Below are 14127 nucleotides of genomic sequence, written 5' to 3' on the forward strand. Positions count from 1 at the left end.
GGCCAGGATCAGTGCTCTTTCCAGGTGATTGGTGCTTCTTCAGGGCTCAGCAGAAGGGCCAGGATCAGCGCTGAGCTCCAGCTGGAGCCTGGCGCTGATCCTGGCGCTTCCACTGAGCCCTGACAGCCCCAAAGAAATGCCGATCAGCTGGAAAGCGGCACTGATCCTGGTGCTTCCACTGAGCCCTGACAGCCCTGCAGCTCCAGCCATCTCTCGCTCAGGCTTGTGCAGTGCTGCCACCGGTTCAGCTCATTCCCCTCCCCTGCTACCACTTTTCTAGGATGGTCGCGTACAATCTGCCAGGTGCCACTGTACCACAGGTGGTACCCGTACCACTGGTTGAAAAGCCCTGTTCTAGTCCAGCCCCCTGCTCAAGCAGGAGACCCTAGACCATTTCAATCAATCAATCAGAATCAAGCTGGAAGGGACCTTCGAGGTCTTCTAGTCCAGCCCCCTGCTCAAGCAGGAGACCCTATACCAGTTCAGACAAATGGTTGTCCAGTCTCTTCTTTAAAAAATGCAGTGTTGGAGCATTCACAACTTCTGGGAGCAAATTGTTCCACTGGTTGATTGTTCTAGCTGTCAAGAAATTTCTCCTTAGTCTAGGTTGCTTCTCTCCTTGATTAGTTTCCATCCATTGCTTCTTATCCTGCCTTCAGGTGCTTTGGAGAATAGCTTGACTCCCTCTTTTTTGTAATAGCCCCTTAGATATTGGAACACAGCTATCATGTCACCCTTTGTCCTTCTTTTCATTAAACTAGATATACCCAATTCTAGCAACCATTCTTTATATGTTTTAACTTCCAGGTTAATTTTCTTTTGCTATCTTTTCTGACGATCTGGTATCCATCTATTTCATCCTTTGCAGAGCACCAACGTTATGAAAACCCTCTGCGATAATTTTTTCATGCATATAAAAAAACAACCCTCCAAGGACTTTTATTTTACATGCTCTTTCCTTGGCTTTCCCAAGGGAGATGGCGAGTCTGATGTTGAGTCAATTCTAAAATTTCTGAGGTGGAGAGAGCAGGAGCTGGCAACCCTCGTGAGGCCCTAATACATGGTTTTAATTTTTTGGTGGAACTGCCTGCTTGTCAGCCCAATGTAGTAAGAAGAACTGAAGGAGAAGCTGATTCTTCCACATAACATACCTCAGGAGAATGTATCTAAGGAAAGAAGCCGAAAGAGACAACAGCTAATTGTCTCACACAAGTGATGAGCAGTTGACTTTTACTCCAGTCTACCTTCCTTAATAATTGTCTCCATCTTTTTTTCCCTCTCCTCCATTTTGTAGAACCTTCTTTAAGGCAAGAGCCATGGATAATTGGTAGAGGTAATTCTTTTTATCGGAAAGAACTGCTTTATTTATTGCTGGCTCTGGCAAATGATCAATCTTGCATTATTTGGCAGAAGGTGTTCCCTGCAATGCATCTGTTTCCTCTTAACATAGTTTATCACACAGTTTGATAAATTCCATTTGGTTGCCTGTATGCCATCGTGGCCATTTCTAGCTAAACTGGAACCCTTCAAAGCCCCATTAATTTAAGCACGTGTGTAATATTCCATGAGAGAAGTAGTGCTTCAGGGTGATTAAGGGTGGACTAGATGACCCTACTGCGCCTACAAATGGAAAATGTGAACGCAGCAGCTACACTTTCATAACTGAATGGATTTTACAGATCAGGAAGCCATTTTTCCCTCTGGATTTTAGAGCAACCTTTGTTTTCCTCTCCATGAAACCATTGCTGTTGTTTTTTTTTAAAATATCACTCTCTTTATCTTTAATCTCTCCTCTGCACCTTCCTCTCTTTCTCTTTGGTTGACTTTTTGGTTCTTCACTTTCTCTCTTTTGCCTCTCAGCCCCCTTCTTTCAATCCTTCTTCCCCCCCACCCTCCACCTCTTTCCAACTGGTACACATCTGTTTCTAATTTAGACTTTTTTAAAAAAACTATCAGTTGGAAACAATGCACTCCTTTAAAACAGGAGAAATCAACTCCTGCGCAAAATGACCCTTCTCCAAAAAGTTAAATAAATTGGACCCGAGCCCTAAAACAAGGATTTTTTTTGTTCAGGTTTGTGAAAAGACAAATGAATTTGATATGTTTTTTTTTTACCACCCCCTCAAAAAAAACCCCCACCTTCTCCATGTTATATGTGCGTTTGACAGAGGCAAAGAAAGAGTCCTTACGAAATAATTAACCTGGTTAACAGATTGTGGTGTTAAAAAAAAAACCCCTCAGAACCTATCCAAACCTTTAGAAGAATAGAGCTTTACGTGTGGGATGTGTGGGAAAAGAAAAGTGGGCTTGTAACTTTTTAATGCTCGCATTAATGTTGAGAATCGTAAAAAAGCACAAGCAATTGAAAGCAGATGGTCTTGCTCAGCAAACTTTAATGCCAGCAGTTCCCCCCCCCCACCCCCAGAGCCCTTCCCTCGCCGCTTACTGTTGCGTTTTGGTAACTTTAGGCTGCCTTTGCCAATTAAATTAAGGACAAAGCAAAAATTTTCAACTTACCTAGGAAAAGGATGGAAAGCACCGACATTCCGCCTCTGGGAGAAAGACCTTTCTTCCTCTCCTTTTTTTTTTTTTGTTTTCCCCTTCACTTCTTCCCACTCAGGAATGACAAGCAGACCTGCTCAACATTCAAAGCAGCGCCTCTGGAATGTGCTCTGGGTAATTGCCTCCATGTGCCAGAAAAATATCCAACTTCGTTTTTTCTGCCCTTCTGCCGTTCATCCCCCGTTCACTTTCCATGCAGATCCGAGAAGAGACCTTCCTCTCAAGCCGCCGATTCAGTTTGGAGCCTGTCAACATCTGGAAGGGGAAAGTCAGAGGCGGCGGCAGCAGCAGCGCAGCATAGAGACGCATCCAGGGCTGCCAGAGTAATTTTGCATGTCTGGAAAGAAGAGGAGAGAAGAGAAGGGGTGGGGGGGGGAGTGAGGTGGGGGAGAGAAATCTCAGCGTGCAAGTTTCACCACATGGCTGTGTGTGCGAGGGCAGCCCCTCCCTCCCAACCACCAGGATTAGCCAGGAAGGTTGGGCGTGCAGTGAGCTGTTCCTTACTTCTGGCTATTCGGCAGCCCAACCTTCTGGGGGGTGGGGGGGGGGAAGTAAATAGGCTTTCCTTGTGTCAGAAATGGTTAAAGAGATTAAACATGGAGAACCATCCTCATTCCGCCCGTGCAAAGAAGAAATGAAGCTTCCCTTTGAAAAATAAAGCAAGAAACACGGCCTTAAAGATGAAATGTTGACTGCAGGGATGACTCACGATAGCAAATACAAGCTCCCTGCAAACCCCCCCCCTCTCCTCTTCTCTCTCTCCCTGCAGCCCCTGGAGCAGTCAGATTGAACTGTTGATTTGTGATGGCACAGTGGCCAAAAAGATGGGTGGCGTGGCTTCCCCTTCATTTGGAAGGACACAAAGGAACCCAAGAGTGTCCTAGGTCAGGGGTAGGCAACCTTGGCTCTTTTATGACTCCTGGACTTCAACTCCCAGAATTCCTGAGAATTCTGGGAGTTGAAGTCCACGAGTCATAAAAGAGCCAAGATTGCCTACCCCTGGCCTAGGCGGTTTTCTTGGTAGCAGTACAGGAGATTTACGCTTGTCTCCTCCGGTGACATTTTTTCAGGTTCCCACTCTAGCCCACAGCCTGGTGGTCTCCCATCCTCATGATAACCAAGTCACAACCTCCTTAGCTTTTAAGGTCAGCCAAATTGCTCAATGCTGCCGTTTAGCAGGGCCAAAGATACTGATATAACTAAGAAAGGGAGGCCACCGATTGCCTATATGGATGGAGCCGTCTCTCCTTGTATTGGGTTTATAACTCTGAAATAGGCTACCACTACAGCCTTCAGTAATACAGGTAGTCCTTCACTTACAACGGTTCATTTGGTGACTGTTGAAAGTTACAACGGAACTGAAAAAAGCGACATGACTGTTTCCCCACAGTTGCAACCTGTGAAGCAATCCCACGATCCCCACATTGCAGCAGCCCCACGGTCACGTGATCAAAATCCAGACGCTTGGCAACTGACTCACATTTATGACAGTTGCAACGTCCTGGGGATATGTGATCCCCTTTTGCAACCTTCTGACAAGCAAAGTCGGGGGGGGGGGGGAGCCAGATTCACTGAACAACTGGGTTACTAACTTATCAACTGCAGGAGTTCACTTAACAACTGAGTCAAGAAAAGTCGTAACTTGGGACAAAACTCACTTAACAAATGTCTCACTGAACAACAGAAAATTTGGGCTCAATTGTGGCCGTAAGTCAAGGACTACCTGTATTCCAACATGGCAGTCTTAAAAGGTTTCTGTAGCTGGGGGCATTAATTCAAGGGAATCCGTGAGGTTTTGCTATTATCACCTCAGCAAGGTACCCAAAGTGGGTTTAATTCTGGATGCCCTCTGTGCCAATCTCTGCCAGCCCATGTGACTGACCTTCAAAATCAGCCACGCTGAATCTGCACCTAGAATTGATGACCAACCTCTTTGTATCCCTATTGATGAATGTCCTGGTTGTCGATAAGAACTGCCAAACTCGATCAATGAGAAGAACAAAGATCAGGAGATGAGAATTCTTCGAGTGAAGAAAAGCACAGCTAATCTAATTCCTATTCCTTTGTTCTTGTGTTGGAAAAAAAAGGGCCTGCTAATCACACGAGGTGACAGAACTCACGGGAAATTGCATGTATTTCACTCTGTTTTTATAAAGGCTCCTCTGGTTTAGCCTTCTTCTCAGAACTATTGTACTTCAGATCTCCAAAGCATCCTTGGTTTCTATAAATAGAGAGCAGACAATGAGATTTTTTTAAAAAAAACAACATTTAATTAAGTACGTTCTACAAAAGGAGATGAAAAATGTGCATCGTTTTACTTTCAGGTTTGATTAATTGATGCTTTTTATCTTGGAAATATCAGCATTTTTATAGTTAATAAACTTGGGATAGTAAGTCTACTTTAACTTCACATGTTTTAAAAGTAATTTCCCTTTCCCTTTCCAAAATCTCTGTGTAATATGTCACACAGCTATACTCACTTTGTAGTACTGTATTGCCCCATCATTCATTCATTAATTCATTCATTAATTCATTCATCCATCCATCCATCCATCCATCCATCCATCCATCCATCCATCCATCCATTTGTCAGTTGGTCAGTCAATCAATTCATTTATATGGCTACCCACTTGCCAAAGGAACTCTGGCACCCAACAAGGCAAAAATCAATTTTATCTTCTTAAATGCTAACTAAAACCCCTGCTGCCAAAAGGTTACAGGGTATTCCTTTTGTATAGGATAGTCCTGAAAAAAACCTATTGGGAAAACATCCCAGCAGAAGAATTCTTTTCTGCTTGATCGTATGCAGTGTTTAATGTTGCTCTAAGGTTGGGGGAGGGGAGGGTTGGCGCTCCATAAATAAATCAATAGGAGTGGGTTCTTATTGGATAAACTCATTGGACTGTGAGTCAAAATGGTCTTTTAAGGCAAAAAGAAGCATGCTTTTATCTCTCTTCTGCCCAATCTGTTTTGGAAGAAAGAATGTTGGTTTCCAGAGCTGTTTGCCCCACTGAAAATGGAAGGAATGGACAAAGAATGCAACCTTAATCCACCAGACTTTAAAGAATAGTTGTAACCCAATTTTCAACTGTCTTGTTACCTTTAATATTCACTTTAAGGCAGGAGGATGCTTATACCTTCCTGGATTAACCCAGCCTTTTCTGTGGTTGTAGCTTTGTTTTAATTATCTCTTTGGATAAACAGAAGATACATGGACTGGGATGAAAAAAAAACAAGTAGAAGCCAGTATAGTATATGAATCAGCTTTAAGTGTTAAGCAGGTCACGGTAAGTTAATGGTAAGTACCTCCTTAGCAAATGTCATACCTCAACATTTCGTTTAGCTTTACCTTTGGCATAAGTAGATGAGAACCAGAATTAACAGACTAATAGAGTTGGAAGGGACCTTGGAGGTCTTCTAGTCCAACCCCCTGTTCAAGCAGGAGACCCTATACCATTCCAGACAAGTGGTTGTTCAGTCTTTTCTGAAAAACCTCCAGTGACGGAGCACCCACAACTTCTGGAGGCAAGTTGTCCCACTGATTAATTGTTCTCACTGCCAGGAAATTTCTCCTTAGTTCTAGATTGCTTCTTTTCTTGGCTAGTTTACATCCCATTGCTTCTTGTCCTGCCTTTAAGTGCTTTAGAGAATAAGTTGAGCCCCTCTTCTCTGTAGCATCCCCTCAAATATTGGAACACTGCTAGTCCTACTTTTAATTAAAATAGACCTACATGATTCATTGATACGAGATGTTTTTGAAGGTTCTAGAAAAGGAGGATTCTAAAACTCTATCTTGGATAAATAGTTCATTAAAAAGGAATCCATCCAAAGTCAGCAGAGTCTAGTGGGAAATCTTAACTCTTGCTAAAAAAAATAAAAAAATAAAAGACCACCAGCTTCTTGGCATCCTGCTCTAGCAAATGAGCTTTGCTTTAATTTCCAACTTTTACTCTCACTTAGTTGAACAGTTCAAACATACAAAAGGACTTTGGCTGGATTTTCCAGGTATGCAACAAATCAGTGGAGAAAAAAATATGTTGCGTTTCATCCCTCCCCCACCCTCAGATTCCAGAAACACCAAGCGTGTCATGCGGCATTAGGGCTTGGACAGATGAAGCTCTGTCATCAATGCTCCCCAAATGCTTCATGGCTTTAATAGAATCAATGTGTCAGGAGCCAAGGGAAGCTGTGTTCCCTCCAGTGTCCCTTGAAATCCTTAGAGGTTCATGTAAGGCAGAGAACCGACTCTCTGCTTATTTGCCTGAGCTCGCTTTAGCCTCGTTGAATTTAATGCAGCTTATTTTTCAGTGGATGCAGATAGAAGTCAGAGATCTATGTAACTGCTCCGCATTCAGCCTGGAGTTCGATCCTGACGGGGCTCAAGGTTGACTCAGCCTTCCATCCTTCTGAGGTCAGTAAAAAGAGGACCCAGATTGTTGAGGACAATATGCAAAACATTGTAAACCGCCCAGAGACTTCTGTAAAGCTCTATGGGGGTGGTATATAAATCTTAGTGCTATTCCTATTCCTATTCCTGAGAAAGTTGAATAAATTAATGCACCGGAAAGAATTATGGGAAGCGATTGATTAAATCATTTATTTTATTTATATTACCAGCCATCTTACCAAAGCAACTCTGGATGGTGAAAGAGTTAAAACGCCAGTATAAGAATAAATAACGCAAGGTATACATAATAAGGAGAAGAGGGGAAAAAAATGAACACTGAATTAATAAAACCTCACCAGCTTGATTGACTTCCTGAGCCCCATGCCTGGGAGAAGGGACAGGGCTTAAGGGCCTTGCGAATGGCTGGCAGGGTCTGGCCAATGCAATTTGAGTTAGGGTGGCGTTCCAAAGAGCAGGCACATCAACCAGAAAGGCGATTTTCTTGGGTCGTGCTAGATGACCCTCTTCAATAGCTGAGATTTCAAATTCTGCATTCAAAGCAGAACCATGTTGTGTCTTTGGGTATCTCTCTGTTAGTCCCGAGATTTAAATCCAGGGCTTAGTCCTTGCATCTTTTTGAGTCAAGGGCCATTGGACTCCTCTTCCTCCAGCCTTGAAGATTTTTTTCCCCCTACCATCTTAAAATTGTTAAGAAAGAGTTTGCGAGGTGTGTTAGTGGTGTGGTTTCTTCTGTCTTCCCTTCAAATTTGTTTTAAGCAGGACTACAGTCTGAGACAAATGTTTAAAGAAAAGCACCATGTTTCCCCGAAAATAAGACCCGGATTTATATATTTTTTGCCTCCAAAAGAGACAATAGATCTTATTTTTGCGGTAGGTCTTACCCGCTTACCTCAGGACCGCTGCAGCCAGACCTCCCACACCCAGACCCCTGTCAGGCTGCCGGCCCACTTCTTCTGCAGCCACTCAGTGAAACAGAGGGGGGTAGTGACGTGCGTGAGCGGCGGTGAGCGACCACAGATGAGGTGGGGCAGCAGCAAGACTCCTTGATGGGGCTGTTAGTGCCGCTGCTATGAGGTGTGACAGGTGTCAGGGTGTGGGAGGCCTGGCTGTGGGGGCCCTGAGGCAAGGTAAGCAGGGGTGGGGCACATGGGACAGCTGCCCCCCACCTTACCTCACCTTGTGTGTAGCAACCAGATGGAAGGGGCAGGCAGCGGCTACACAGGCTTTTAAGTAGGGCTTATTTTAGGGGTAGGGCTTATATTAGGACTACCTCTGAAACTCAAGCTAGGGCTTATTTTCGGGGTAGGTCCTATTTTCGGGGAAACACAATAGTGACCTGGAAGAGAACAAAGAAAGCCTGGGGAGGTCATTGGAATTGATGTAGACCAGGGATCCTCAACCTTGGCAACTTTAAGACTTGTGGACCTCAACTCCCAGAATTCCTCAGCCAGCTTTGCTGGCTGAGGAATTCTGGGAGTTGAAGTCCACAAGTCTTAAAGTTGCCAAGGTTGAGGACCCCTGATGTAGACCATGTGCTAAGAACGTTGGAGGGCTTCTTCCCATTTCTTCCTAGATGAGGGAGAGAGAGAAAACAAAACGGTAGTGAAAGTTCCTCTTTCCTTGCGAGTGTTTTAACAAATCTCTCCCTAACTGAATTTGCCAATAATTGGGATTTAAAGAGAAAAGGACGTGATGTCTGCATCAGCAAGTTTCATTCAGTTAATTTTGAATGGCATTTAAATGTTTGTTTTTGATATACTCTTGATATTTTTCTTCTATTAAGGATTTTGTTATTCAGTCTTTGCATGAGTAGAGCTAAAACTGGACGTATCCTGCCAAGTCACACCAAATGCTTCCATGTATTATTTTTCCTTTTCAACTTTTGCCCTAGACATTTTTTTGCAGTGACTTACAACATCCAAACAGTTTCATTGTGTGCCTAATATTGCTTAAGAAAGTGAGTAAAAGGCTTTTGGGAAAAAAAATCCTAATTTTCCCCAATGTTATGTAGAAAATAATGTCCTTCATGAGATACAAGGAAAGAAGGACTTGCAAAGAACTTACTTTGTGCTTACTCAACATTTTCCCATCCATTAGTTATAGAAGGAATTCATCCCTAAAATTTCTTCTTGTTCACTTGGCCCATTAGTCTTGGTCTAGTAGACTTTGTGTACTTGTAGGTAGCAGCACCAGTTTCAATTTATTGTGGTCAAGGACCAGTACATTAATAATCTTCTCTTTAAGTATTTGTGGAGTATTTGCACAGTAGTGACAAGCTAACAAACCCATTGCTTGTATTATTCATAGTAACAAAAAGTTAAAGTTTTGGAATTGAACTCAACTCCATGTTCCTACATGAACACGTCCTTGTAGTTTTCTTGGCAACGGTATGTAATTTGCCTTGGATCAGGATGTTTTCTTCAATTCTCAGTCTAGTTTACAACTCCGCTACTTCTTGGAGACCTCAGTAAGATTTAAAAAAAAAGGCATTTAAGAAATATGGGTGATCTAATACAGGGCGAGGCACATTTCATTCTAATAATTCAAACATGATGAAACACATCTAACTGTGTAATGGATTGGATCCTATACCATTTTTATGACTGGCCACTGATATAATTTTACAACATCCCCTTTTTATTGAACAGAATCTTTTGAAAGCAATGTAATACAAAATGAAGGGTTAACATTTTAAAAGCAGGGATTAAGCAGTTTCTCCGATATATGTCCCATCCTAACATTTTTGAATTGAATAGCATCTGTATTTGATATTTAAAAATAAATTTTGAATGTTTTTTTTCTTAGTTTCCAGTAGAGGTCATCTATAACAATTAATCATTAATATTTAACCCAGCAGTTTCTGATTCAGTTGCTGTACCCAATCTTTACCAACTAATGTATTCACCATTTTGTCTTGTGAAAAATGAATGTTTTGCAATGATCCAGACCATTCACGGAAGCCATTTTGTGCAGATGTGATGATACATTTCTAACATGAGAACCAACTGAAAGAGGCTGCCTATGCAACTTTAGAAGAAATAAATACATTATTATGGTTGTTCACATAGCCAGATGTCTAGCCAGATGTTTAGCCAAGATTTGACATTTTTATCTACTTATTAGGGCCTTCCTAAGGATGTGGATGGACAGATGTTATTGTTTGATGGTGTCAAAGATATTGTAGTAGGATGTAAGCTCTTTCAAGTAAAGCTACCCTTTGCAATTGACAGGTGGTGATTTTGTCAATGCCAGTGATGTTCAAATACTGCTCCAGATGTTTTGGGTTGCACACAATACCTTTAAAATGCCAAATCCAGTCTAAACATCTGACTGACTGTGTGGCAAACCATAATAATAATGAAACTGAAGGTTTGATTTTGGCCGCACAAGAGCAAGCTGTTTGAACTAATGCAATCAAAGCCAGAACTGAAAAAAAAATATCAACACACGATTCCAAGTGCAGATTGTGCAAAGAAGCAGAACAAGCAGTAGATCATAGCTCATGCAGGAAGGTTTGCGCGAACTGATTATAAACAACTTGACAATGTCGCCAAAATGATTCACTGAAACATCTGCAAAAATTATCATGTCCCATTAATGAAAAATTGGTGGGAACACAGAGTTGAAAAGTAGTCAAAAATGAGCATGTTAAAATATTGTGGGATTTCCAAACCTAAACAAGATTACTGTAAAGTCTTGGCTCATAAACACCTGATATAATTGTGGTTGGAAAAAAGGAAGGGTGGCTAATTGGTGCAGCAATACCAGGTGATAGTAGCAAAGAAGGGAAAGAATTGGAGAAGATCACAAACTATCAGGATCTGAAATTTGAAGTTGCACAATTGTGGCTTAAACTGGCCGGGTTCCATACCAAAACTTGGATCACCCTTTGCAAATCTGCACGTTGACAAAATTCCCCTCTGTCAAATTGCAAGAAGCCACACTTGCTTGGATCCACACATACGCTAAGGCGATACATCACATCATCCATTTTTCTTGGGAAGAACCCAATGTGTATGATGGGTAACACCGGCTGCAGAACTTCACATTGTTGCAAACAGACAACAATTGTAACGCATCATCGTTCCTATCCTTGAGCAGCATTGTGAACCTTCTGTTCCAAATCTACCCATCTCTTGTCTCTTACTTGTTTCTTCCAAAAGGCATTAACATACTCAAACACCCAGAAATGTCAGATTCAGCTGCCTACCAGCTGTCCTGGTTTCTCTCGCCTTTTCAGAAGTCCCAGTTGTAGGCAATTTATGGTCAGCCTGTGATGGCACAGAAAAAAAAAATTGCAGTAACCCCACAGGAAGGGAGCTTCCTTTGATGAAATTAACACTGGCAGCCTTATCCCTTCCCCTGTGCCAAATGATTGATGAAATGAGTAGATCTGGTATTTTAAAAGGTTGTGCCTCAGTTTCAGCTAAGTGTAGCTTTGGGAAGCATTAAAGGACCCCCAAGAAGGGAGATGTGGGGGTGGGCGGGATGGGGAATTCCTTTAAATATGCATCCACCAAGGGCTGAAGATGAAATATGTATAAATGCTTGAAAGCTGCAGAGGCATTGCGGTTCACAAAAGACCTTCAGTCAATTAAGTGTGGGGGTGTCTACATGAGCGTGAGATTGAAGTCAGTTGAGGCCCTTTCCCCCATTTTTGAGTTATAGCGCTCTGTAATGAAACTCTACCAGCATGGAATTTGCTCTCCCCATTGATCCTATCTCGCCTCTGGTCTGCTTTGGAATCACTGCACTTGCCTAATTCCAAAGTAATGGATGAGGAGCACATTTTTACCCACTTTGCGGCTGTCCTGATACGGTGTTTGAGTAGGGGGAAGATATACTTCAGCCTCAGTATTACTATTGTATATGTCTTGAACCTCCCTCCTTTGCTGGGCATAAACCATATGTGATGTCAGGAGAAGACTGCAAGGGGAAAAAAAAAGGGATATTGATGGGGTCTCTGTGTGTCAGGATTAGGTGCAAGTAGTGAACAGGGCCAAATAAGAGGTCAAAGTATGAAGGTCGCTTGAGGAGACCACCCAGGATGCAGAGAACAACATTCAGAGAGCAAAATGCCAGGCAGAACCTCTGGAAGTAGCAGAACTGGCTGTTCTCAGCAGCAGGGTTAAAGCGCAATTAGCGTCTTGTTAATTTTGTACGTTTCGATTCAGTAAATTAGGTTTCAGAATGTGGTTATTTCCCCCGAGGCCTACTCAGACAGACAGAATTAACAGGTTTGGGGTGGTGTGAAAGTTAAACCTGGATGGTTTGCGTGGCGAAGTTTCTGCACACGTATGCACTGCTGCAAAATGCTGCAGTCATTAAGTGAAGAATATGATGGGGTGGGTGAGTGGTCAAGTGAGAAATTTATCTCACAGGGTTGGGTTGGTGAGTCCTTTCAGATGGCACAAGGTAAAGTAGCTCTCCTAATTCCAGATAGGTTGGAATACAATGCCCCTACCTTTAGTCAAGGTAACTAATGGCCACCTTAGCTGAAGATGATGGAAACATGTCTCCAATTCCTTTGGAAGACAAGAGGTTGGAGAAGATGGGGGCGGGGCGTGTGTGTGTGTGGGGGGGGGGAGGACACAGATTATATAAAGAGCTTCAAAGAAAGAAACACAAACAGAAGTTCTTAGAATTGGATGTCCTGCTCTGAAAGTGTATTGCTTTGAAGAGTTTCTCTTTTTTCTTCCTTTTAAGCTAACTGGTCACTTTAAGAAAGAAGGGAACGAAAGCAGAAATAAGAGGCTTGGATGAGTTCCACTTCAGCAACCATCTTTACACCTCATGTTAATTCCTTCATTCTCAGCAGCATCTTCTATTCTTAGCTTATGCAAAACCATCCCTTTCCTCCAATTTACAGAAAAACTCCTTCAAAAAAAACAACAACTGTCTTGGAAAAGGATTTGTAAAGAAAATCTTGTTGGAGAGAGTCTTTGTTTTCAAGAAGTTGCCTTGTGTGAGAAGTAACTATAATGTTAGTTGCATGCAAGGAATAGTCATTACTTCTTTGTCCTCCTTGCAGTCAAGTACAAATGGGATGGCCCATCCTTGTAGGTAAATACCTGGGACAGGGGTCTTCAAACTTGGCCCTTTTATGACTTGTGGACTTCAACTCCCAGGCACGCTGGCTGAGGAATTCTGGGAGTTGAAGTCCACAAGTCATAAAAGGGCCAGGTTTGAAGACCCCTGACCTAGGATGTCAATACTTGGGATCTGGAGTGCAAAGTAACTTAAGTACAATACTGTTTTTGTAGGGGTGTATGGTTTACTTAGGGCATTCATTGCCTGCAGCTAGGCTGGTAGAAATGAGGTACATATAATCCAAATATTGGGTTTGCTAATGTAGATTATATCTCTGGTTCTGGTCCTGGGAACACCTGAAAAGCATTGCTTGTATATTGTAGAGCAGGGATATCCAACTTTAAGAACTTTAAGATTTGTGGACTTCAGTTTCTAGAATTCTCCAGCCAACATGACTGGCTGGGAAGTTCTGGGAGTTGAAGTCCACAAGTCTGGAAATTGAGGTCCTACAGGACTTAAAGTTGCCAAGTTTGGACACCACTGTTGCAGAGTGCAGTAAGAATCCCACCTAACAAGGGTCCATAGTAGGCATTAAAAGTTGCCTAGGAAGAATGAGATTTTCCATCAAACGGACCCTTTAGTTAGCACAAACATTGAAGTTGGAAATATATTCTTGGTCTTCCAAAATAATGCAAGCTGCCCCAGCATTGGGGTAGGGATTTATTTCCACGTTCAGATACAAATGATCACGGCTGAATGATGGTTCTTGCAAGAGGCCAAAAAATTTAATGAAAGGATTTGAGAAGCGAGAATATTTTGTGGTGAGGCAGGAAAGAAGCTTCTATTGAGTTTTAGCTCCGGGCCATGACACAGATAGCCTTTTATTCCTTAAAAGAGGTAAGTGCTGCCGTGGGAAGACAGATTAGTTTGAAGCGCTGCCTTTGTGACAGCAGCCAAATACAAAAGTTCTCCATTAATGAGGTGTCTGAATTATATCACTCATGCTGCAACCTGCCGAACAAGAAGAAAAAGAAGAAAGGACTTTGAAGGATGGTAAAATGGAGTTCTTTCTCAGAAGAACTGAGCATCTTCCTTCAACATTAGTCAGGCTGCCTGAAGCAGATGGC

General features: G+C 42.5%; 1 protein-coding gene across 1 annotated transcript in view; it reads right to left on the reverse strand.

Moving 5' to 3' along the window:
• The window catches only part of CLMP (CXADR like membrane protein), a 33962-nt gene extending 31048 nt beyond the window's left edge, over positions 1–2914 (reverse strand). Inside the window, exon 1 of the mRNA XM_015821413.1 lies at positions 2518–2914. Coding sequence (XP_015676899.1) covers positions 2518–2545 — 28 coding nt within the window. The 5' untranslated portion in view covers positions 2546–2914. The remainder of the gene's footprint in view (positions 1–2517) is intronic.
• Between the last annotated feature and the right edge of the window lie 11213 nt (positions 2915–14127).

The sequence above is a fragment of the Protobothrops mucrosquamatus genome, unplaced genomic scaffold (genome assembly GCF_001527695.2).
Source record: "Protobothrops mucrosquamatus isolate PMUCROS unplaced genomic scaffold, P.Mucros_1.0 scaffold1325, whole genome shotgun sequence".
NCBI classification, from domain to species: domain Eukaryota; kingdom Metazoa; phylum Chordata; class Lepidosauria; order Squamata; family Viperidae; genus Protobothrops; species Protobothrops mucrosquamatus.